Raw genomic sequence first — 27,412 nt, 5'->3', positions numbered from 1 at the left:
CTCTCTCTCTCTCTCTCTCTCTCTCTCTCTCTATCTATCTCTCTCTCTCTCTCTCTCTCTCGCTAACACACACACACACACACACACACACACACACACACACACACACACACACACACACACACACACACACACACACACACACACACACACACACAGCTAGCATGACAAAATGTTGACATGATGACAATCTTTTCAATAAGTTATTGTGATCAACATCATCTCTCCCCCCTCTCTCTCACACACACACACACACACTCACACACACAGAACATACAGACACAAACACATACATACAGATAGCATCACAGCGTTGACATGACAATGTTTTTTAAAGTTTTTGTGATCATCATCTATCTCTGTTTCTTTCTCTTTCTCCCAGTCACATACATACACACACATGTTTGTTTTACTATTCTTGTGGGGACCAAACAATTGATTCACATTCAAAATCCTACTTTCCCTAAACCCTAACCCTTAACCCAACACTAAACCTTAACCTAACCCTTAACCCTTACTTCTGCCCCTGAGCAAGGCAGTTAACCCACTGTTCCCTGGGCGCCGAAGACGTGGATGTTGATTAAGGCAGCCCCCCGCAATTATCTGATTCAGAGGGGTTGGGTTAAATGCGGAAGCTACATTTCAGTTGAATACATTCGGTATCCCCCTTTCCCTTTCCTAACTCCTAACTGCTAACTCTTAACCTTAACCCCTAAGCTAACACTAAACCTAATTCTAACCCTAAATCTGCCTCCACTATTCCAGCACCATTTCAAATTCAGCATTTCAACAGCATCAAATCACCTATGCTTAAGTCTAATACAGTGACAACTAAAAGATTACAATAACAATTTAGTTCAATCAACGTAAGCTAAATATCAATTGGCTGTCCATGGTACTGATTTCTCTCTCTGTGCGTGTGTGTGTGTGTGTGTGTGTGTGTGTGTGTGTGTGTGTGTGTGTGTGTGTGTGTGTGTGTGTGTGTGTGTGTGTGTGTGTGTGTGTGTGTGTGTGTGGAAGTGTTTAACTATAAACAAGAAAAATTGGAACAACTGACAACGATTAGCCAGCTAGTTAACATTAGCCTACTACATCTAGTTAACATTAGCCTACTACATCTAGCTACATATTGGAACTTCCATCCTCTCAGGCCAGAGGCACAATGTATGAATTTATGATAAGAACATAATCACTGTTATAATCATTGGCCAGTACAGATAATTAAGTAAAAGCCCAAATCCCTATCTCCATCCATGGCTAATTTAAGAAAGGGACAATTTAGCTAGCCACTGTAACTTTTTTTCTGTCAATGACGTTTGGCTTCTGATGTGATATGATTGGTGTTACTGGCTTCCCTTGACAATTTGTTTTGGTGTGCTAGGACCATTCACAGTTGAGCTCACTCTGTTTAGCTCAACGTGGATTGGCTATTATTGTATAATTTTTTAATTAAGGGGGGCTAAATGCTCGCTGGCTTCCCTTGCATTCAATGCTATGGGCGGAAACAATATCATACTCTTTTTGACCAGACAGCATCAGATAGATGGGTTACACATACAGCGACAGAGGGGTTCTGTTTCACTCCCTCAGATGCTTTCTCCGGTGAGGTACAATCAGCCTCTTGCAAATTGAAGGACAATTATGAAACATCGAGAGACAAAAAATAAATTATTTTATGGTTTTTTTCCCACTTGTAAATGTTTTGGGGAAGCCTGGCTTCCTTTGGCATCCATGAATACATACCACTGACACACACACACACACATACGTATTGTTTTTAACTAAGCAGATTAAAACTTACCATGTCTTACCAGAATTAGCTAGAGAGCTAACGTTAGCTAGCTAAAATTTGCCAGCTAGCTAAAATGTCTTTGCCGTTCTTCTCCCCAACAAACCGCCGCTTTACTTACAAAAGGAAAACAAGAATGCAGGAGAACAAGGACTACCACTTAGCAATCAAATCTTTTCCATTATTTTTGTATGTTTTGAGAAACTGCCCTTCTATTCCATCTGTGTTGTTGTGTAGCCTACTGGGCACTCTGTCCCAATGGATGGCCGTATGGAATGTTGTTGCTTGACATAGTTTCATAATTTCATTGTACTGCAGTTTTACTGCATTTTAACGGCAGTGATTTTTGTAAAGGTATCCTGTGTTATTGTACATGTTTATCTTACATGCTGGTAGCCTGGAACAAATGTTATGGAAGTGAATGGGCACTTTTCAACTGTAGTAAAATCATAAGCATTTATGACATCAGAGATTCTCTAAATTAGGGACCATCTCTGATAGCAGACAGTCACACATTTTTGCTTGCTAACGACCTAGCGAATTTGATGACTTTAAGTATATCACATTTCTTAATTTGAAAAAATGTGTATTTGATCACCTGCCAGATAAAATCCTCAAATGGCCCTACTCCTAAAAAGTAATCGGCCAGATAAGCTGAAATGGACTCAGCCCGAGTACCATTGGCCGGAGCCCAGAGTAATATGATTCTGCTGGACTCGGGAAGTGCTCGGCCCGCATGAAGCCCCGAAGTCTGAGTCCATGGCATGTCCTCCCTGAGTATCAAACGGAATAGGCCCGAGCCCAGAGCGTTCATTCGGTATGCCATGAGACCCTAACCCACATTGGTGCACTCTGCCATCTGCTGTTACACGCCAATAGTGGCGTGTATTCATGGATGCCAACGGAAGCCAGGCTTTCCCCAAAAAATATACAGAGAAGAAAATGAAAAAATATAACATAATTTATCTTTCGTCAAGAGGCTGAATTCCCAAGAGGCTGAATGTATCTCACCGGAGAAAGCATCCGAGCGAGCGAAACAGCGCCCCTCTGTCTCTCAACGTGTAGGTCATCTATCTGATGCTGTCTGGTCCAAACAAGTATGACATTTTTGCTGCCCGTAGTATTGAATGCAAGGGAAGTAAGCGAGCATTTGGACTCCGTTGATAAAAAAGTATAACAAATTTGCCAATCAGCGTTGAGCTAAACTGAGCAAGCTCAACTGTGAATAGTCCTGGCGCACCAAAAAAAGTGTAAAGGGAAGCCAGTTTGGATTTTGGCGTAACTCTGAACAAATCACATTGAGAACATACGTCATTGACAGAAACAACTTGAAATGTTGCATCTCGTTGTGTTGTTGTCCTACGGTGGCTAGCTAGCTAGCTAAAATTGGCCCTTTCCTAAATTAGCCATGGATGGAGATAGGGATTTGGACTTGTGGTTTTACTTAATTCTCTGTACTGGCCAATGATTATAATGGCGATTCTGATCCAGCCATTAATTTGTACATTGTTGTGCCCCTGGCCTGAGAGGATGGAAGTTCAATACATGAACTCAGCAAAAAAAGAAACGTCCCTGTTTTAGGACCCTGTCTTTCAAAGATAATTCATAAAAATCCAAATAACTTCACAGACCTTCATTGCAAAGGGTTTAAACACTGTTTCCCATGTTTGTTCAATGACTCATAAACAATTAACGCTGTGCGTTACAGGGAAGACATCCTCCTCCCTCATGTGGTACCCTTCCTGCAGGCTCATCCTGACATGACCCTCTAGCATGACAATGCCACCAGCCATACTGCTCGTCCTGTGCATGATTTCCTGCAAGACAGGAATGTCAGTGTTCTGCCAGGGCCAGCGAAGACCCCGGATCTCAATACTAGATGCACTGCAGTAGTTAATGCAGCTGGTGGCCACACCAGATACTGACTGTTACTTTTGATTTTGACCCCCCCTTTGTTCAGGGACACATTATTCAATTTCTGTTAGTCACATGTCTTTGGAACTTGTTCAGTTTATGTCCCAGTTGTTGAATCTTGTTATGTTCATAAAAATATTCACAAGTTAAGTTTGCAGAAAATAAATGCAGTTGACAGTGAGAGGACGTTTCTCTTTTTTGCTGAGTTTAGCTAGATATAGAAGGCTAAAGTTAACTAGCTAACATTACCTATGAATGGAGGTTTTATATATATATTAACCTTTATTTAACTAGGCAACTACCTTTATTTAACTAGGCAAGTCAGTTAAGAACAAATTCTTATTTACAATGACGGCCTACATCGACCTAACCCGGACAACGCTGGGCCAATTGTGCTTCACCCTATGGAACTCCCAATCACAGCCGGTTGTGAAACAGCCTGGAAGTTAGGCTTGCGAGGAAGCAATTTAGCCTGGTAGCCTAAGACAACAAAACATGTAAGCGTGTACTGTATGACAAAGTGACCTTTTCATCAACATGAAAGAGCGGAGTATGGCATTGGGTGAGTCAACATAGTTTTCTACTTGCACGAACACGCACACACACACATAGAGAAATCAGAACCATGGACAGCCACATCATGTTTAGCTTACGTTGATTGGACTACATATTTGTTGCCATTTTTAGTTGTCACTGTATTAGACTAAGCAGAGTTGATTTGATGATGTTGAAATGTTGAAGTTGAAATGGTGCTGTAATAGTGGAGGCAGCTCCTGTTCTCTTTGCGACTTGCGGTAACTCTCTGGTGTTTTAAAACAATTGTTGTTAAGTGGTCCGAAGGTCGCCTATGCATTAACAGGTTATAGAGCAAACAACGCAGTTAATATGGCTTTTTTTCTGGCTTCCCCAGTGTATTTACCCATGCACCACTGCTGTTTGCCAACTGTTCTAAGATGAATCATGCAAATCCTGCTGAAAATAAAAGAACTCAAATTGTAATAATTGTAATGGTCTTATACCCAATGGGTTTAATGGCCCACAAACACTATGCATATGTTTATGAACATAGATTGGGGTCTATTAATTGAGTAGCATTTAGATAACTGGTCAGTAGTTTAATCAGATTTCAACCAAAAACCAGATCAACCAAAATAAGAGATCTTTGAAAAATACATCTTAATCTGGTTGTGATTTAGTTATATGACGTCCCGACCAGATTTCAACCAGAAAAATATGTCTTTATTACATTGTATGCCCACTGAGTCTTTTCCAGTTTTCGGTTCTGTTCCCCGAACCGGTTCCAACACCTGCATGTGACCAAATCGGATTTGTGTGTGTTCAGACAGCAGTCATTTGCTGACATGGCTATGCTAGTTGTCATAGTAATGGCGGGTGTGTGAGCAATGGTGTAAGCTGACTGCACTGTTGCTTAAGGACCTGTAAGTAAGCATTTCACGGTAAGGTCTACACATGTTGTATTCGGCGCATGTGACAATAACGTTTGATTTGATTTGCTTTGATTGGTGGTGGTGCTCATGCTTCCTATCACTCTGGAGTTACTTAGCAAGGTAAGGGTACAACAATGCCTGTCATGGACGTTTCCCAGTTTCTTTGAATGTTCAACATTATAGTGTAAGAACACTTTTAAAGCCTCAAAAGATAAGATGATCCAACTTTCAAAATTAGTCAATTTTGTCTAGCCGCAGCAGTCAACTAGCTAGCCAGGTAGCTGTTTAGCTCTCTAGCACATTCACTAATTTGTTTGTAAACCATTAACAAGTAAATTAGCTACCACATGTTCTTGTCAAAACTGTCAACTGAGTAGCTAGCAAGCAACACGATATGCCAAATAATAGTCTAAAAAGGTGGTTTGAAATGTTGCTTGAAATATCTGATTTCATGTGCTTTTTGGCTGTTCAGACTGCAGGAAAAACAACAGATTCAAATCAGATATGCAAATAAATGTGAGTCACTTCAAACTGCCAATGTTAACAAAGATTAACAGAGGTGGAAGTGAATCATTCACCACCAACCCTCGCCTTGTATAACTGTGTTATTGCAGCCATGATGATAATCCACTGTTGATCTACCCTGGACTAAACCGCTTTAAAATCAATAAAGCACTGAACGGTTCAATAATGGTCTCCACACAACACAGCCCAATATACCAGTACCACATAGGGATACTTCATCTCATTTGACTCTCACTCACACCACAGCTGTAAAGAGGTTAGTTATTCCAGAGGTTTTCTTTCTGATAATCAATGTCAGGTTTGACTAAAAACCTTCTCTGACAATATACTCCACTCCGTGTTTTCGCGCCCGCTCTGTGCATCTGAGCACATAGCGGTCTCCTCTCCAGTCCTCAGCTTTTCGACTTTCTACAGTAATGTATCCTCCCCGACGTCGCTTTCTGAGTGAAGTTGAGTGAACACGTTGAGGAGCCCGCTCTCTGCTGAATCCATGTGGCTTTGTGGCTTTACCTGGACTCACTACACACATTCTCTTCTCTGCGGCAACGCGGGTGGCAAAATAAACAGACGTTGATTGAGAAAGAAGTGTTGATGCACAGTTGTAGAAAAGTGTCAACCACTAAACGTTGAGTTGTTAGAGGCTACCTGCGTATGCACTGCAGTGGACTTCCTCTCTAAACTGGAATCAGCAGAGGATAAAAGAAGGATTAATCACAGAAGTGCACGATGCTGAGATACCAGACCGTCCTTTGGACTTTCTCATTGCTGTCTGTTGCAGCAGGATCCGATTTTAAAGCACGTAACTGCAGTGGGGTTAAAGAAGCTTCTATTGCAAAAGGCTTCAGCTTTGAAAATGTTCCTCTCCAACAAATGTCAGGTAAGAACGGAATGATTTGAGTGCTACCTATCAATACGTAGGCTAGGCTATGTAAACTATTCAACACAGTCCATGGTTGCAAAGTGAGTCATATTATTGCATAATAAACCATATCATCTGGATAATAATTTTCTTTATGAGCGAAAATCATATACTGTATTATTAAAATGGTAAAGTTTAACTACCGACACTGACTGCTATGGGAGTAATTTACACTGATCAAGTAAAGGTGAAAGAACATTTTGAAAACAGGTGCCTTTACACTACGAAGCACATTGATGTTATTGAGGGATATAACTGTTCATTATGATAATGCACAGATATATATGTGAAAGTAGCCTTTATGAAAGTACTGTCGTTGTTCTGCGTGGAAGGCAGACTCAGATGAAGGCTATACTCACCTGTCATCCATAAAGTTGGGGTTGCTTTTTATTTATGAAGGACAAGTATTATAATATAAATGTAGCCTAATAATAATAAAAAAGTTATTCTATTTTCTAAATAATAATAATTAGCCTAGAACAACTTAACACACACTGTTTTAACACTGTCCTTATCTAGGTTACTTCAACAGGATGGCAGTAAATCATTTTTTATGACCATCCAACAATACCACCCCTCATAAATCAAACTCTTTAGCAATTTAAACTCAAAGTAGTCTAATTATGCAGATATATCACAATAGCCAAGTGTATAACATTCCCATTCTCTATGCTTTCGTTCATTGGTTAAAAGTTCATCCTAAATATATCCACTACACTAAAATAGAATATAAGTAGTCCTTGACATATTGCTATTTTAATATTTGACTGAATAAAGTGATTTCTTTATTTCTCTAACATGCTGCATAATATGTAAATGACAGCAGCAGAATAATCCTGGTGGCACTAGATTTGCTGGTGTGTCCAGTAGAGGTCTCTGTGTCTGCTATGAGCCTCTGTGTCAAACTAATGCATCATCAGGCATGCACTGGATTGATTTCTGTCCTGTTGATAAAGTGACAATGACGCTGTCATGTAACGATCCCTCAAGTCAGTGCAATTCAATTTCCATCCAATATCCATTCCACTTCACATATGTGTCAACCATAGGTTAATGCTGGCATGATGCTATTATTATAGTTTTTGTAAGATGTATGTAAATATTATGATAACCAGCTGGTCTTCATATTTATATGGACTTTCCCTACTTCAGGCCATGGAGGCTTGGATTTCTCTGACCCACCCAAGTCAAGCTGTGGCTGGCTGGCTCAGTCAGAAACAACATTATTGCTTCACTGTTCTGCTCAAGCATTCACAAGGGCACATTTGCGCAAGAGAGTTGTCAGGGGGAATATTTCAACGATTTTGTGTAGGTATTGTTAGCTTGATGCACGAAGTGGATCAGAATGTTATTTTTATGATGTTAGTTGTTTCCTCGTTCCCTCCCCATATGAATATGCACTTTGTCTGCCCAGACCATTAATGTCATAATGGCTTAGATCCCATAATTCTGTAGTTACAGACAGAAATCTGGCACAGGTAAAAAGCCTGCATATTTGATAACAAGCACACCTGTTCATAGACGGGCTTGAATAACTAACTGATTAAATCCCTCAGATGTAGGCACGCTCCTGTCGTTGACATCTAATCTCCAATGAATGAAAACCTCAGTGTCTCTCATCTCTGAGTGATGCAGCTGTATGGCACTGCTTTGATCACATCCACATGGGTGTTGACCCCATTTGTCTTCAGGAATGGCAATGACTGACTATATGATTTATGCAATGTCAACACCTCAGCAGCGGATGGCTGAAACAATTTATGTGTGTTTAGCTGACACAATTGTGTGCATATCCTTTGTTTATTCATACTAGCGATGTTAACATTCCTGTGTCACTACCACCGTGTGTGCAATAAACTCAGAAATGGTGCCTCATCTAAGATTCTTGTCAAGTTTCAATAGTATACAACCTGCATGCCAGTTGATAGAAAATGCTAATCTGGGTAATGCATGTTAAAATAGCTCAATGTAGTTTCAATGTACAATGAGGTGGGAAAAAAACGAGTCTATCTGCTGCATAATAGGTTGACATTTTCATTTTCATATCCTTAAAATATTTAACATGAATTCTAACCGTCGTATAGGGCAGGTAGCTCTATGCATTGCTTACTTTTTGTTTGCCTTGAATCACAATGTGTTATGATTAAATCCTATTCAAGGATCTTCACTGAATAATCAGTTGAGTTGAGGTCTGTTGCTTTTGGCCATTCCCCCAAGAGGAGGGCCATCAACCTCTAATTGTGGTCAAAAAGAGATGGGTGTGCCAGCATGACTTTGATGTCTGATGCCTTAGAGACTAAAGATGTTGGACATCATCAAATTAGATGTAAGGCACTGGAATTCCTCTCATATCCTTATGGAATCCCTTTGGCTTCATATTGTCCATGGTTCTACTATTTTTCAGTGGTTTCTGATATACAAATGTGCGATTTTTTTTTTTTTACTCAGTAGGCACCATCTCAACCCTTTTCTATGTATCTCACACTTAGTTAGAATTCATTAGGGGTTTAAATATAACTTCATTGGATTGTAATGCCTTCATATAATGCTGCATTAAAACAGTATCAGAGGGACCAACTGCTGTCGCATATGCCAACATAAGAAAGTTGTCAATCATAATTTAGGCTTATTGAAGCTTTCTCAAAGCTACTTTTAAGAGAGTCCATCCTACAGTTATATGCATGCTACACCCACTCCTATCGTTTCAGACCAGTAGTTTATATCGAATGGCTGAGCTGGAGCAGCATGTGTGGTCAGCATCAGCCAGGTCAGGTGGAATGTCAGCAGTGATGTCAGCGTTATTGATAGAAGTCCTGCTATGAGTCAGTGCCTGCAGGCCCAGTTGGTAGAGTAATACTCCGGGACGTGGCCTGTACATTCTGAAGAGTCCCTGGTCCAAGTTGTCAGCATGTACAAGAGTGACTGGAAATGTGGACTGGCTGCATAGTGCATTGCTTTACAACAGGGGTGACAAACATACGGCCCACGGACCAGACAAACTTAATATACGAAACTTTTAACCAAATGCGTCCCCCGGGGGAAAATGAGTTTGACACCGCTGCCTTACGCCCTAAATCAGTGGACTGTCAGCGCAGCAAAAATTGTCCGGTGCTCCTCCATCTCCTCTACAAGTTCTTGCCCCTGTATTTAAATAAACTGTCAGTGAGTTCCTTACATACCGGCCTCCCTCATCCAATCCCATCAATGCCCTGGTGAAAGACTAGCCCTGCATGCAGGCTTGGGAAAGATCTATCTCAGGTTCCATTTACTGACCCAATGAATTAACCAATACGCAAGACGAGACGCGACGACGGGGTGACTTGGAAGATGAGTCAGACAGACTGCTAGACCCTTCCTGGTAGATGTGTGTTATTAGGAACACAGACACACACACACCCCTGAGCTGTGTCTGTGGAGCTTCTCAAGCTGTCCCAGCTCGACCCTATCATTTCATGTCCAGCTCAGCCTCCCTGTTCCCAGCAGTGGAATGGGACCGAAATAACAGTGCTGATATTTGATGTGGTCCATGGCTGCGTACACAAGCAGTCAAATTATCTCTGCTGAGCCGTGTAATGTGCACAGGTCCTCATCCTGACTTAAGTTGTGGAATAGATTGAAAAGGGCAAAATGGGAGCGCCAGCAGAGAGAACGACCAAGTGAATCTGTTGGCCTCTGTGGCATACGTCCGTATTACTATGATACATTATCAGATTATGATGACCTCCCCACTGACACACCCAGATGAGGAGAGGGATCTGTGAGGGGAATTCTGGCAAGGATCACATGTGGTGGTGGTATGCCTCTGTATTTTAATGTCCAGCTGATAGAAAGGATGGTGATGGAATTGTACCTAATTGAACTGTTGGGATTGGCAGTGATTGAAATTGATGTAAATAATAGCGGTGGTGGCGGTTGTGGTGGCGGGGGCTATAGTCTGTTGATTTAATCGGAATGTTTCCTACCGTGACACACACACAGGAGGTATCATCAGGAAAGCCAGGGACCCAAACACTCATCTCTTTTTTTCCATGCCAAAGTGGATTTCTCAAATGCCTCTTCCAGCTCCATGCGATTAATCATGCTCATGAATACTAAAATGGGCTGCATGATGGGGTTTCTCAACAGGAGCTCCCTCTTGGAGCAGGGAGGAATGACTCTGGTTTGCCTGCTAGTATTTCAGCCTCTCAGGGAGAATAACAGAATAACAGTGCAGTCGCTCAAAGCGTATCAACAAGCTCCTGCAGAGTATAGACGCTGTTGCTGCCAATATCTTTTGTCAAGAAATTAAGTTGACAAGAGGACACACTTTTTTTTGTCCCCTTTTGTGTTTAGTTATTTTATATTGGATATAAATGTGTAATTGAGCATTTATCTTGCGGTGGATAATTAATCTAGGCTATTCCAATGTTCCTAGTTCATTCTTTGTTCCTTGTTGATATAACTCCCTGTGTGTTCACACTTGGTGCACTGTTTTGATTATCTTCCCACCAATACAATTCGCACATTTCATCACACGTGCCGTCAAACTAATTGCTGGGAACATGTAATGCATAGTTTCCATGTAAGCAAAATTATATCTGACTTGACAAGTGCTTTTTATTACAATGTGTTCAGTTCTACCATCTCTCTAGATACAGTATAGTGTCATTATAATTCAAGCCATAGAAGGGAGATGGATTTCGAGGCGAGAACTTGGAAGATTAAATGCTAATTCCTATACCATTACACCCTTGTGATTGATTTCAGCACTAAGTGGGCTCTAGTTTTGAGTGTTGCCATTTTTCATATGCACGCACATCTTTTTTTCTTTATGTTTAAGCCTCTCTGTACACTTCTTGATTTTAAATTAGTCTCTTAAAGCAATAAAGACTATAATTGCCATGATTTTCAATGGCGATGGATAATAGTTAAAAACTTCTCAAGGTAAAAGTCTCTCCATGACTTTATTTAATTCTTTAATTTTTTCATTGTCCCTTGTCCCTGTTTGAACTTGAATGTCTTGACAGATAGTGTAGAATTGTGTGACGGTTTATTTAATTATTTTCATTATTATTTAAATTAGGCTTGTCAGCTCTCTCGTGTAATCTCAGAGAAGATGGCACACATTGTCACATAGGCAGGGCATCCTCCTTGGCACTAATAATGTGAAATTATTAATAAATAATACATGTCTGTCAATCTCATCACTGTTGAATTAAGTATATAGAGCAAACATATGTACAAGAAATACCGATAATTCTCGTGAGACTGTAAACAATAAATGTTTGAAAACGCAAGTCATCATTGCTTTGTGTTGTGTGAAAGAATATACTTTCACTGTCAGAATGGATTCTATGTCTTTAATCTGTCAGAGATATCCAATTCAAATATAACTGGATATGTTATTTCATTGATTGGTGATGTTAATATAACCTGACATTAATATCTTGTTTGGGTTAGGGATGTTTTGAAGAAGATGATTTGATTGTAGTGATATGAAACCTATGTGAAAGACCAATATTTTAGGAAATTGAAAGACATGAATAATCACCTTTGCCCACAGCAAATGAAATAAAGTAAAATGTCATTTATCACATGCGCCGAATACAACAGGTGTAGACCTTACAGTGAAATTGTCACGTCCTGGCCAGTATAAGGATTAATTGTTATTGTAGTTTGGTCAGGACGTGGCAGAGGGTATTTGTTTTATGTGGCTCGGGGTGGTGTTTTTCTAAAAAGGGCATTTGATTTAGTATTCCGGGGTTTTTGGGCACTGTTCCTTGTCTACGTATTTCTATGTTGATCTAGTTGGTTGTATGTCTATGTTTGGTTAATTGGGGTGGACTTCCAATTGAAGGCAGCTGTGTGGTGTTGCCTTTGATTGGAAGTCCTATATTAGTTGGGTGTGTTTGTCTGTGTATTGGTGGGATATTGTTTCTTGTCTAGCATGTATGAGCCTGAGAAGACTGACGGTATATCTTGAGTTCGTTTAGTTGTTTTTGTGTTCATTTTGATTTAATAAATGTTCAAAATGAACAAACACAGTCCTGCTGCATTTTGGTCCTCCTTCACCGACGATAACCGTGACAGAAATGCTTACTAACAAGCCCTTTAAACAACAATGCAGTTTTAAGAAAAATAAGTGTTAAATAAAAAATACATAAATAAAAAATAAAAAATTAAAGTAACAAATAATTAAACAGCAGCAGTAAAATAACAATAGCGAGGCTATATACAGGGGGTACCGGTACAGAGTCAATGTGTGCGGGGGCACCGGTTAATCGAGGTAATTGAGGTAATATGTACATGTAGGTAGAGTTAAAGTGACTATGCATAGATAATAAACAGAGAGTAGCAGCAGCTTAAAAGAGGGGTATGGGTAGCCCTTTGATTAGCTATTCAGGAGTCTTATGGCTTGGGGGTAGAAGCTGTTAAGAAACCTTTTGGACCTAGACTTGGCACTCCAAGTCTAGGTCCATTGTCTTTGACAATTTTTAGGGCCTTCCTCTGACACTGCCTGGTATAGAGGTCCTGGATGGCAGGAAGCTTTGTCCCAGTGATTTCCCTCATTAAAATGCAAATCAATTTATAACATCTCACTGTTCAAATAAACCTACCATTAAAATTATAGACTGATCATTTCTTTGTCAGTGGGCAAATGTACAAAATCAGCAGGGGATCAAATACTTTTTCCCCTCACTGTAGTTTGTTGGTGATGTGGACACCAAGGAACTTGAAGCTCTCAACCTACTCCACTACAGCCCTGTCGATGAGAATGGGGGCGTGCTCGGTCCTCCTTTTCCTGTAGTCCACAATCATCTCCTTTGTCTTGATCACGTTGAGGGAGAGGTTGTTGTCCTGGCACCACACGGCCAGGTCTCTGACCTCCTCCCTGTAGGCTGTCTCATCATTGTCGGTGATCAGGCCTACCACTGTTGTGTCATCGGCAAACTTGATGATGGTTTTGGAGTCGTGCCTGGCCATGCAGTCATGAGTGAACAGGGAGTACAGGAGGGGACTGAGCACGCACCCTTGAGGATCAGCATGGCGGATGTGTTGATACCTACCCTTACAACCTGGGGGCGGCCCGTCAGGAAGTCCAGGATCCAGTTGCAGAGGGAGGTGTTTAGTCCCAGGGTCCTTAGCTTAGTGATGAGCTTTGAGGGCACTATGGTGTCGAATGCTGAGCTGTAGTCAATGAATAGCATTCTCACATAGGTGTTCCTTATGTCCAGGTGGGAAAGGGCAGTGTTGAGTGCAGCCTTGGGGCGGTATGCAAATTGGAGTGGATCTAGGATTTCTGGGATAGTGGTGTTGAAGTGAGCCATGACCAGCCTTTCAAAGCACTTAATGGCTACAGACGTGAGTGCTACGGGTCAGTAGTCATTTAGGCGGGTTACCTTAGTGTTGTTGGGCACAGGGACTATGGTGGTCTGCTTGAAACATGTTGGTATTACAGACTCAGTCAGGGACAGGTTGAAAATGTCAGTGAAGACACTTGCCAGTTGGTCAGCGCATGCGCGGAGTACCACGTCCTGGTAATCCGTCTGGCGGCCTTGTGAATGTTGACTTGTGTAAAGGTCTTACTCACATCGGCTACGGAGAGCGTGATCACACAGTCGTCTGGAACAGCTGATAGTTTCATGCATGTTTCAGTGTTACTTGCCTCGAATCGAGCATAGAAGTAATTTAGCTCATCTGGTAGGCTTGTGTCCCTGGGAAGCTTGTGGCTGTGCTTCCCTTTGCAGTCTGTAATAGTTTTCAAGTCCTGCCACATCCGACGAGCGTCGGAGCCGGTGTAGTACGATTCAATCTTAGTCCTGTATTGATGCTTTGCCTGTTTGATGGTTCGTCAGAGGGCATAGTGGGATTTCTTATAAGCTTCCGGGTTAGAGTCCCTCTCCTTGAAAGCGGCAGCTCTACCGTTTAGCTCAGTGTGGATGTTGCCTGTAATTTATGGCTTTGGATCGGGGTATGTACGTACAGTCACTGTGGGGACGACGTCATCGATGCAATTATTGATGAAGCCAGTGACTAATGTGGTGTACTCCTCAATGCCATCGGAAGAATCCCAGAACATATTCCAGTCTGTGCTAGCAAAACAGTCCTGTAGTTTAGCATGTGCTTCATCTGATCACTTTTTTATTGACTGAGTCAAAGGTGTTTCCTGCTTAGTTATTGCTTATAAGCAGGAATAAGGAGGATAGAATTATGGTCAGATTTGCCAAATGGAGGGCAAGGGAGAGCTTTGTACGCATCTCTGTGTGTGGAGTAAAGGTGGTCTTGAGTTTGTTTTCCCTTTGGTTGTACATTTAACATGCTGGTAGAAATGAGGTAAAACTGATTTAAGTTTCCCTGCATTAAAGTCCCCAGCCACTAGGAGTGCTAAAAAACAAAATAGCACAATTGATTAGGAGATCGTAAAACGGCAGTCATCTCCTCCGGCGCCATTATTCACTGTTACGCTTAATGAATGTGTGTAACTTTTAGTCAACTCCTAACTTTTCAAGCAACTCTGGAAGCACTGATCATTTACATACCCTCCTTGGAGATCAGTGGATCTTCTTGTATTGATAAAAACTACCTGGCCCGTGTCTGCTGCAACAAGGATCAGTCATACTTTATAGCTCCTTATTTCCCCTCAGCCTGTCACAACAGTGAGCCATCAGAAAACAAAGCTCCCTTGAATACCTCGTCACTGCCGTTGGATCTATCTTTAGCCCCATGTCTGTCACGTCAGTCCTGTTGACAACATCAGACTAGACATGTGCACCTGTAGGAGTGCTTTGTCTTTTCACTACTCCTGGGAAGGGGCCAACGAGTTTGCATGTTGCGTAAGGGGCCATGAGGGAGGTATTGAACGCTAGAAGTGTGTCCTCTCCCCTCTCAGGCCACTTGGCCACTGAGTGGAGGGTGGAGGTATACCAGAAGTGTAACAAGCCACCAGGCACTAATGAAGCCCAGTGCCTTGGTAGTAAGCTGTAAATGAGGAGTGAAAGGTAATGATCAGTACAGGCCTTAGGGCCTTCCTAGTATCTACTCTCAGCCACCAGCTGCTACCTGTAAGTCCTTTGCCATGCTCCAGTTAGCAGGTTGACGCAGAAGAGAGTCACTCGCTAGCAGCTCGTCGTTCTCTGGGGCTTCTAGGCCCACTGCCCATGTATATCAAATGTCCTCAGCAATTTTCCCATTCCTCCTCCACTCATTTTATTACATAGTCCCCAATAAATATCAAAGCCAGACATGGTCGTATGTATGCTGATTATGCGTTTCTTTTCATTCCACACTGTAGTGTACATGGTCTTTGGGTATTCTTTACAGGATCTTCTATAGGTTTAGCATTTCCAATATATGCCCTCTTGTCATGTGCATCATCATCGTTGAAGGTACCTATTCTGGTACAGTATCAAAGGTATCGTAGACATTTTCATCCAATGAGGTGCTATCCCAGTCACATTGCCGGTATTGGCTCTGAATCCAACTGCTGTGACATTTAATTGCTTTGAAGTGACTTCCACAATACTTTTGGAAAGCAATTTTTAGACTTTGAACCTTTAGCCTTGAATTTTAAGGGAGTCCACAGTAGAGTGATCTGATATGATGTACAACTCACCTCAGCTGCAGCATGAGGGCCTTCGAAAATGGAATGTTCCAGATTTCAAATGTCATTGAATGGCTATTTTCTGTGTATGGCAGGATCAACAGATCCTGAAAATGCATTATATTGGCTAGAGAGCCCGTTTACCCACAAGGCTTTTTCAACTTCTCTCCTGAGAATATGGCACAGTTTTTCAAACAGCATTTCCTTTCAGTAGCAGAGGGAGTTGCCTAATACTAGTTTTTTTTCTTCTTTTTTTTTCCTTTTTGTGTAAATTCCCTTAGGATATTATTTTTTTCTTGCAATGAAACATCTTATTGTAATAAGAATGATTTCGCTCACAAATCAATAATTCTTGCCACAACCCTACGAGTTGCGAGTTTTTGGCCCAATTTGAAATGCAATGACAATGACATTTTGTAATTGTGACATTGGTTTAGATATTAGCATTTGACAGTCCGACATCTCCTTTATATTTGACTCTCCTGAGGACGCAAGCCAGACCACCATGTCATTATGTTGAAGGTAAAATGTGACACAATCATCTGTAGGCCTACTGTGCTGCTTATTTGAACATTTGCAAATTCATTCAAGGACATTTATCAGCATATAACGTTATTTAAAAACATGGGACATCCCTCTAATTTGGAGTCCTGGCATGGTGTAGTATGCTAGGGGAATACAGTGTTGTCCCATATTGATTGATGTAAGTCCTAGCTAGAATCTGCTATTCCAAATAACACCTATTGGGATATTTCTAAAAGGATGATGCCTCCGGTAGTGAGGAAAACACAGATGGCAATTTTCAGATCAATGTTGATAATTTTAACTCTCCTTGCCTATCGAATTGAGCTACCACTCAAAAAGGCACGATCAAGTTCCTTCGTAACCTCAATCACTTTGTTTAAAATAGTGTGATATCTCAATAGTATTCGTGTGGACACATTTTAAGTTGTAAAGTGTGAATATTAAAATAAGGAGGAAAAGGTACACTGACATTGACGGGAGGGATGGGTAAAACTCCTCTCTCGTTCTTTCTGTTTTTATCATAATAACACCTTTACTGTCTCTGTGACTCATAAATATAGTGCCACAGTAACTATGTTTGTTCTGACTTGGCATTTGCACAAACATTTACAGTATCATTTTCTCAGGCCCCCCTTAACCTCTTAAATGTAACTAAATGTAATCGAACATGTAATCTTCCCTTAAAGCACAGTAGATAACTACCTTGGGTGTGTCCCAAAGACAGAGCAAAGCTTTCCTCTGACCTGGATCAATGCTGGCTATAACTCAGTCATAACTCTTTAGCCATGGTATGACTCTTAATCAGGGGGTGGAATGAGTGGGCAGATTAAATCAATGTCCAGAGCCAAAGCGCGTTAGGAATTTTTTGAATGTTCCTATTGCCTAACCTTATGCAATAGTTCTGTGAAATTGATTCATTTATAAAGCAGCTGGACATTTTGACATCATGAGTACCTCTTGACCCTTCCCGAAATGACTAATATGTCACTGATGGCTATGTTGTTTTAGTTCTATAAGATGTAGCGTTTGCTCTAAGCATCAGGCCTGTAAACGTATGGCAGCAGGAGCCATGGGAGATATACCAGATGGCAGTGCACATATGCTTTGGGTCTGTTTGGCCAGGTACACTGATGAATACTTCTGAGAGTTGGCCTACCTTTTCTGGCATGGAAATGTAACTTGAACACCTTTAATTCCCAACGCTGGCTAATCCCAGTTCCGGTGAATAGGTAGAGTAACTTTTTCTACAGTGATGGGGGTCCTAATGTTTTATATGTCAATTGAAATAGGTCCCTGTCAGTGTAGGTTGTGAATGTGAAATATTGTGATAACACTTTTTATATTACACATTGGCTTGCAATGACTTGATTTAGCTGTGCAATTGTCTGTCCTTTTTTTTACTGATTGTTTTAAAACATTTTCACAAGAGTGTTCATGTAGATTACAGGATGATTAGCAAGCCTAATAGCTATCGAGGGTCAGGTGCTTCGAACATGACAGACTTGCCCTGTGCTACTCTGAAACGCTAAAATCATAGCACAATTAGAATCAGTCCATGAGTAAATTCACATCTAAGTGGTAGTAAGAAGCTTCCTTTCTACATGGCATTGAGTATGCAAAGTAAAGACAAGCACACCTTAGTGGGGTAGTGTTTGGAATATGAATGTCTTCCTGTATTAGGCCCAGGGAAAGGCTTCATCAGCACAGATAATGGGAGAGGTGATCTGACTGACACTCTGCTTGATTACAGACACTGGAGTGACAGGAAGTAATTGCGACTCACGAAGGCAGCTCATATAGCTGTTGATAAAACACTGAATGCATGCATAAGCCTCATTACCTCGCAACCACATTTGCACATTTTCTGTATTACAATGAGATATCTGTATGCCCCCACACATCTTTAGTTTGTGCCTTTGAAGAAACATAGAAAGTATAGGCTATTGCCCACACACACACATCTCCAGTCTGTGAACACCATTGTTCATACTCTGTCTCACTCTCACCAGTATACTAATCACTGCAACAACATTCAATATTTTTTTGATTTAATTCGCTTACCTGACAATGCGAGGACAATCATATGCTTGCATGCATGTGTAAATGTGCTGTGTCTGGGGAGGCAAGAAGGAGTAGAGCCCTATTTCTGCATCCTGACAACTCTGATAGCCGAGAGGACAGGGATGAGGCTGGGGATGGGCTGGTGCTGCCGCAAGGTTGCGTTGGGACACTTCTCTTTATTTCACCCTCGCAGCATTCTTAATACTAGATGACTCACCAGAGGCCCACTTTGATACTAGGATATTAGCAGGAAATAATGTCCCCCTCAGCCATTACAGCCCAGGTCCAGGTCCAGATGACAATACACTGAGCACTACATTAGGCAAAAGTATTGTATGGCTGTTCAGGGCCAGAGCTAAGGAAGGGGGAGCAGTAGTGCACTGCTTTGCACCCTACTATGAGAGACCAGGTACCCTGATATACAGTATTCTGCACTATATCACCAGAATGGAATTCGCATAAACAGTGCAATATATGTTTATCTTGTTGCGGGCATAAGCTGTCGTTTTCTAAAGATAGGCCTTTTCAAAGCTATTTAGCGATTAAACGACATTACGGTTATTTTTGTTTTTTTAAACAACTAACTGATCGACGTCGATTCAATTATTTGAATTCCATTTAGTTTGGGTATTTCTGTGAGCTCAATGCTCAGTTTCTGTAGAAAAATCATATCAAGCCTGCACTGTGTGATGTAGTAGCGAGTGGTAAATTCCAACAGGCCAATATTCTACATCAGAGATGGGAAACTTTTATGGGGGTGGGGGCCACAAAAAATCTCAACTTGTCATGATGGGCAGCAGTTGCTTGCAGGGAACAAAATCAATGGGGGCCCCCCATCAGGTCATTTGGCCAAGTTTAGATAGCTAGCCGCAAATCTAACTTAGCATTCTAAATACATTTTGCTGACATGGACTAATTGACTGACTATCAGTGACTTACATAACAAGAGAAAAACTGATGATGCACAACTTGTGTATTCTAACTCTCAATAGTAAGTTGAGACCCCGACTGAGTTCCTAAAAAATGTAATAAATAAAAACAATTTTGAAACCAGTTGCCCATCCCTGTTCTACATGGTTTAGTGCAGAAAACGTGGTAATTAACTACAGGGTCCATAATCCATTGCGCACCCGCTTGTCCGGTCTGTGTGGAGCACACACGGAGACCTCGTTGACAGCAGTCATAAAAGTATGCCCTATTTACTTTGAAGAACTACTAAAATAGTGATTTTGTCAGACAGCATAGAGATGAGATGATGACATGGAATAAAATGTAAAAAGTCATAAAATAAAACAAATATTTTATTAAAGTAAAGTAATGTGAATAAATGATGGTTAATAAGTGGTAACAGTAATGGGCAATCACTATCAGCATAGGACTTGTATTAATTGTTTTATTATGTGTTGTTCGATCGTTCAACCCATGTAATGGATACCACCCTGGATACCACCGCTGGCTTGCTTCTGAAGCTAAGCAGTGTTAGTCCTGGTCTGTCCCTGGATGGGAGACCAGATGCTGCTGGAAGTGGTGTTGGAGGGCCAGTAGGAGGCACTCTGGCCTAAACAATGCCCCAGGGCAGTGATTGGGGACACTGCCCTGTGTAGGGTGCAGTCTTTTGGATGGGATGTTAAACAGTTGTCTTGACTCTCTAAGGTCATTAAAGATCCCATTGCACTTATTGTAAGAGTAGGGGTGTTAACCCCGGTGTCCTGGTTAAATTCCCAATCTGGCCCTCATACCATCATGGTTACCTAATCATCCCCAGCTTACAATTGGCTCATTCATCCCCCTCCTCTCCCCTGTAACTGTTCGTTGCTGTAAATGTGAATGTGTTCTCAGTCAACTTACCTGGTAAAATAAAATAAATAAAAGTAATGCATAGTGCATTTAATGTAAAAAAAAATATCGAAACTGAAATTGAGAACCGTGATACATTTTTTTATAATCGAACCGAAACCTAACCGACCTCAAAAAGCACTAATCGCTCAGCACTAAAGCTATTCAAAGAGTATGCTGTGTGAACCACTCTTTCTTCTCTGCCTAATGGGGAATTGTATTCCATTGTGTACCAACAAAAATATATCTGTGTGTCCACTGTGCTGTTTTAACCTTGGACATAAAGGATATACAGGCTACCTTGGTTGAGTGGAGAAGTTCCTTGAAAGCCCCTTATGGGATGTTGATGTACGAGAAACTCATTTTAAGTGATGTTTTGCTCTGTTGAGACTGCGGGAACACTGCACGGTCTAAGTGTCGGAGCGGAGGAGCTCTTTGTGGGTGACACGTCTGATGGAGAGCTGCACTCAGACCTGTGGCCAGTGGGACCTCCCTGACTACTTCCAACCTTTGGCCCATTAAAGTGTCCACTAAACAACTGTCTCTCAAACTTTTCCTTTATACACAGGCAGTGACCTACCTAAAGCTTTTGAGTTTTCTTTTGACATGCAAACTAAACAAACCTGTGTTTAAGGTGTAGGCAACAGTCATAAGCTGTGGTAAAAAAAAAGAGTTAGCTGCGAACAAACTGTGTGTGGGTTTCAACCTCCTGCCCTCACTGGTGGGTGTTAATTCTCTACTTAATGGCTGAGGTCAGCTCAGCTTCTGCCAGATGAAGCTGAACTGATTCTCAAAGTTTGGTTAGCCTGCAGGTGTCTGAGTAAATTACATCTCAATTCTATTTGGGTAGTGAGCGAGAGAGAGGAGACTTCGGAAATTAGGTCATTTTTAGAGGGCTGTTTGGGCGACATGGTTGGTTGCTTTTAGGTTTTAACAAAACATGAAGCCTACATCATCAACACACTTAACATAGCAATTTTTTTTATGTCAAGAATCATTGGTTAGTCATAACGTGATCAGATTATTTAGCCACATCATTGGTCTTCAACGTGATATTGCATTTGGGCTAGTGTGTGGAGACTACTAAATGGAGGGAGAGCTGAATCAGCGTCCATGGCCCTACAAATGGCTGTTTGGGAAAATGGAAGTATGATGTCGATCATTAACTTTTAATTCAGTTCAGTGTTTCATGGATGTCATCAATTGCAATGTGATTTCCTTCTGAATGGTAGGCTATATCATAAATCGTATTTCACGCTGTTCTCCCTACTGGCTACACTGACGACTTATTGGCAATGTTACACTTGCCATTATAAAAATGGTAGGACACAGAAGCTAGAAAGACATGGAAGGCGTTCGTTAATACATTATGATCCATGGACAAGTTCCAAATATTATAAACTGATCACTCATTGTTGTAAACAAATGTGAATCCTACAGCCATTGTCAAATCAAAGTTTCCTCATGTTGTGTCTCATGATTCCTTCATTTACTGTAAATGTTTGGCAAAAACCACCATGAATGTTTTTGAACGCTCAGTAGGAGAGAGGGATCATAAACAGCAGAGAAACACATGTCTTTGTCCTCAAGTGGTAAGTGGAGCTGGCCATGAATTTCATCTGTGGGCTGCTGGCAATTTTAATTTCATTTTGTTCGTAGGGAGCTGGCTGAATGTTGGGAGAACAGAATGATTGCATGGGGAGAGGTAACAACTCTGACACACATTTCTATATGTGTGTGTCTGTGTGTGTATGCGCGTGTGTGTGTGTGTGTGTGTGTGTGTTTGAGGAAATGCTGTCTGCCACTGTCTCATCCAACCAGATTTATGATTACTGTTATAGGCTATTTCTGGCATATTGCTATGATGTTTTCAATGCCTTTACTTTGTGACACTAGCTAGTGCTGGTATCTGATCCAAATACTGGATGTATTAATGCTTTGGATTGATGGATGCTGCAACATGTTTTCATGCCTGACTTCACAGTCACACACCATGGGTAATTCATATGTAGGGATTCCTCCCATCAGGCACGAGTGACTTTGTTATGCAGCAGATTGTCATACAGTACATTGCACAGGCACACCCTCATACACCCCCCTTTTAATGGTCGGTATTGAAAATACAGTAACATGTAGAGTCAACAAAAACACACACTAGAGCAATCAACACCTCTAGATATCTGATGGTTGAATTATTATTCACTGTCATAGCTACCTGTTAGAGCCAAAAAACAACAACAACCAATGGCATTCTCTTACCGGTAGACCTGAAAATATCTGTCAGTTTTACAACAATGGGCTCTTTAATTCAATTCAGTAGTGGTTGCATGCAGAGACTGGTTCAAAGTGAGACAACAGTGTATTAAAAAGCTGTTACTAGAATTGATCCAATCAGTTTCAGCAGCTAACCCCTAGTTTATGTGAGAGATTTTGATTTTGGCACCCATTTGTGTTAAAGGCATAAACAGCACTTTGTTATCATGTTGAGAGCAGCACAGCTTGACAAATATGACTTTAATAATTAAATAGGGAAAGGCGACTGCGTATTGACAGTGAGCGAGAAGTGCAAGGCATTGTTAGACCAGCAACAATACTGTAAACGTTCTAAAGATAATGATTTGGGGTTTTATTTTTTAGTCTGACATTACTGATATTACTCTAAAAATATTCACATCAGCAACCCTTCTGTCACAGCAAAACCGTAGGTTTATCAACCATCCCTGTGTTAGTTGGATCAGAATAGGATATAAATATGTTCTAGTTTTGGGTCTGCTGTTTATTACATGGGGACAATGTTCCCTCTAAGCTGCACACATGCAGGGCGTGCAGCTCCCCTCGGACTGCCGCAGAAGAAGCAGAGGAGCACAAGATTGGACTTCACTCAACTTTCTGCAGGTTTCCCTCTACTGGTTTCACTCTACTGAAGGAATTGTAATCGAATCAAAGCAATATCAGCCACTTTCAATGTAATATACCAAAACAAACTAACTATTTAAGATTTAGTATGCAAATCTAGCTGTGCAAGAGATTTTCTTGTAGGCTGAGCGCATTGGATTAGGATTCTATTGCATTGACATGCACAACTCTGCGGTAGACCTATATGCAAATAGCCATTGCCATATATGGATCTGTGCCATTCATTTGAACTGGACTGTGTTTAGGCTACAGCGGTCACGAGTAGATGCACTTGTTTTGAGATCAAAGTGAGAGCTGCATTTAACCACATGCGCATGTGTTCATATTCGTTCCTAGTTACTGAGTTATAATCCCAGTTATAGCTAATTTCTAGTCAACAATGGTTGAGTGGTTGCTTCCAACAAGAGCACAATAAGTGTGCATTTCTAGCCATCTTTGGAAAGTAAGTCAGGTAATTTTATAAAAATAAAGGAGAGCCGCACACTCTAGGAGCTCAGATGCAACATGATTTATGTCCCATGGCTTAAAGGGAAAGTGTTGTACTTTAAGACGGTCTTGATTAAGCTAAGTAGCCAATAGGCAGAGTGGAACATAATTTGTCTGATTCTCTATAATAATGGTATGGGAATGATAAAGCATTTTATTTTGTAAAGTGGTTTCTTGCATCAAACACAACATTTTCAGTCACCTCCTTATCTGAAGGTGGATAAACAGGTTAATGTCAAGCCCTGCATGTTGACATTAAAATGGTCTCATGGAATGTAGGCATTGAACACCACACATTGGCTGCTACTGTAGGCTGAATGATAAAACAGCAATTTCCATGTTAAAATGTTATGATAAGTTTTTCTCCATTGTTTTTTATGGTAGGCCACTGCTAGGCCTACATTATGATCAAATAGCCACAGTAGCCTACTTCACCACTGTTAAAACTGTAACTTAAAAGTGGGTACAGCCTCAGTGTTCACAGTAAACGCACGCTGGAAGTTGCACAGAATTTTCACAACGTTCGAGTTTGCACACAGCAGACCTGACATTTGCTCAGTGCCCAAAGAAATTAGAGGGAACATTGCACGGGGGTCATGAGGAATCTGTGTGACTGAATACCATCTCTGTTGTTTGCAGGTGACCATCTCCGGGTATGTCCCCAGGGCAATACCTGTTGCAGTTCAGAAATGGAGGACAAGTTTGGCCAACAAAGCAAGCTGGAGTTAGAGAACCTGGTTGATGAAACTAGTAAAGAATTACGAAGCACCTTCGTCTCCAGACATAAAAAGTTTGATGGTAAGAGACGCTCTCTTTCAATTATTTGTTTTGATATCTCACAAGTGGGATTCAACAGAATCCCTACGTAGCTTGAAGAACCAATCATAGACGACGTTTGTCGGAGACAGACAGGTTGAGTGGTGAATGAGGGAGTCCCTCCCCTCATACTAAAGAGCCACTCTCCCGCCCTCTGATCATTCTCACCTCTCTTTGTCACAGAAGAGCTTTGCCTGCCTAGTCCTTAGCATGACTTGATCTGTTTTCCTATTTAACTGTACACAGGTGTGCCGTTAAGGTTATGCCGCCGCTACGCTCTGCCTATTGTGGCCAACAATTTGTGGCGTTCCTGCTTGTGGGCATTCCTCTTTTTACTTCTATTGGTACATTTTTAAGCTAGGACTCCAGTACACAGGTGCGAGGCGGGTGTGCTCCATAACGTTGGATGCCGACTGCTGATAAACCCACAGAAGAAGAAGAACAGGCGGGGCAACAATGGTAGCCATCTAGCTAGGACACCGGTAGACAGTGTCCTTCGCCCCTGCCTTTCAGGCACTGCTTTCCCGCAGTTCTGTTAACAACGGTGAGGGCAGGTGTTCGGCATGCGGGAGTGAAGGACACTGTGTTATAGCTAGCTAGGAGGACGCCGGTAAACAGCAGGTGGGAGGCTGGTGGGAGGTATGAGGCGGGGGCACCACCAGCAGCTAGCCATCTAGGACACCGGTAGACAGTGTCCTTGGCCCTGAAAATCTCTGATAATACTTATTTTACTTTTGACCCACTTAATCGTATAGACAATCAGGGGAAATTCAGAATATCAAAAGTGTCACACAAGCGTGAAGATGGTGTGCTTGGAGTGGGGCGTACATGCTGGAACCAATGGGATACTCGAGGGAGGGCGTTCATGTATTTGCAGGAATGCCCACATGCAGGAACGCCCCGCATTGCGAGTCACAATCACACATTATTGGGTTTTTCAGCTTTCGTTTTTTGTGTTGGGTGCCTTTACCGAAAGGAATGTTTCCGTTTCAGGTAAGAATTATCTTCACTGCTTTTCTTCCCTCGTCTCCTTTCGTAGGTAGCAGCTAGCTACTGAGCTACACAGCTAGCTACACAGCTAGCTACTAAGACTTAGCTAGCTCGCCACAATGCTAGCTATCCTACCGACTAACTTTTCTACCTGAAATGATAGAATTGCTAGTTCGCTCTCTTGTTTAGCTCAACCCACTACCGACCGTCCTAGAGTCACTGCTTATCAATCGAGAGCCACGCTTTTGTTTGTCGCAAGAATAACAAAGAGCTATCTTCCTTTCGATAATGTTGTGCAAGCTAACTATGCTGATAGCCCACTTGGTAAGCCCAGAGACTTGGTAAGTCCACGCTGCAAGGCGCAAGCTAACTTGGCTAGCTCGTTGGAAAGCAAGCTATCCACAGAAGCATTGCTTGCTAGCTCAGACCGACTTCCCTACCTGCACATACGGTAGCACAAGCACTGCTTGCTATAAGAACCTAGCTAACGCCTACACAAGCCCACCACGACTATAGCTTTTATACACAGTTCCCGCCCCAGCTAGCCATTAGGCACCTAATAAGCTAGCTCACGCCTTTCAAGGCTAATTTGCAGCAGGCGATATCAGGCTAGCAGGCCTTTTTCCACGAATTAGGAACAAAGGAAGGGTAATAGTGGCTTAACAATGGCCTAACCTGAATCCCGGGATCAACAAATTATGTCCACTGCTACCTCGCCTGAGGCAGGCACACAAACCACCTTGCTCTTGCGCTGGCAGCTCGACGATGCTGGGATGCTGGCTGCTACTGGCTCTCCCACCTACTGTGGTATTGCCAGCTTGCTCTCTCATTTAGTACGTTTAACTTTCAATCGTTTCATTGGCTGATCGGATACACCACACCGTGCTACGGTCAAAAGAGATTCTCTAGACCGAAGAAGCAATGCTACTGGTGCGGATCTCTTTGGCTAACAAGGTGCTAGCTATAGCTAGGTTAATACCCCACTGGGTGAACACTGGATGGCTAACACAAGAGCCTTGCGGCTAAGCGTTAAGAGTTATAATGGGACCCATACTCCATGGGAAATGAACATGCTCAGTCAGCATTCTAACGAGTCCTGCAAGTTTTATAAGGTTTTGACCAAGTACCGGCTCATGCTAACTTAAGCTATGCCACTAGCAATCACGGTTAATGCTAACTACCACCACCTAGCTGTTGTTAGCTTAGTTCCCATTTTCTAGTTCGCCTAGCATTAACTTGCTTTGTGCTTACTAACTGAACCGGTCCCTCAGGGAGGGACTCCCTGAACCGGCCGCTCTAAGCTGTGTTCCTGTCTCGCTCTATTCACCTAGGCGACTGGTTCATATCAGTCGACCTGCAGGAAACTTTTTTCAAATAAACTGCCAGCACACAGGAGTTTTCTAAGTCTTGCTTGTCAAGGCACAGCCTAAGAATACCTCGCTGTTCAATTTGGGCTAGTGCTAGCTCCCTGAACATTCAGCAAATGTGTAGAGGCAGCTTTCACACTCCTGAGAAACACACCTACGTACATAGACAATTACCTGCTTTGCTCCCCATCCCTGGAGCAAGCGGTATGTTAGTAGTTGATGCTATTCTTTAATAACACA

The 27,412-nt window shown here is 41.8% G+C and overlaps 1 protein-coding gene across 1 annotated transcript in view; it reads left to right on the top strand.

The window, feature by feature from the left end:
• The first annotated feature begins 5,904 nt into the window (after positions 1-5,904).
• LOC106586272 (glypican-6) overlaps positions 5,905-27,412 on the top strand; it is a 122,267-nt gene continuing 100,759 nt past the window's right edge. Inside the window, exons 1-2 of the mRNA XM_014173395.2 lie at positions 5,905-6,553; positions 24,639-24,797. Coding sequence (XP_014028870.1) covers positions 6,403-6,553; positions 24,639-24,797 — 310 coding nt within the window. The 5' untranslated portion in view covers positions 5,905-6,402. The remainder of the gene's footprint in view (positions 6,554-24,638; positions 24,798-27,412) is intronic.

Source organism: Salmo salar, chromosome ssa25, assembly GCF_905237065.1.
Source record: "Salmo salar chromosome ssa25, Ssal_v3.1, whole genome shotgun sequence".
Classification (NCBI taxonomy): domain Eukaryota; kingdom Metazoa; phylum Chordata; class Actinopteri; order Salmoniformes; family Salmonidae; genus Salmo; species Salmo salar.
The sequence above is the reverse complement of the archived record's forward strand: the minus strand, read 5'-3'. Positions and strand labels throughout refer to the sequence as shown.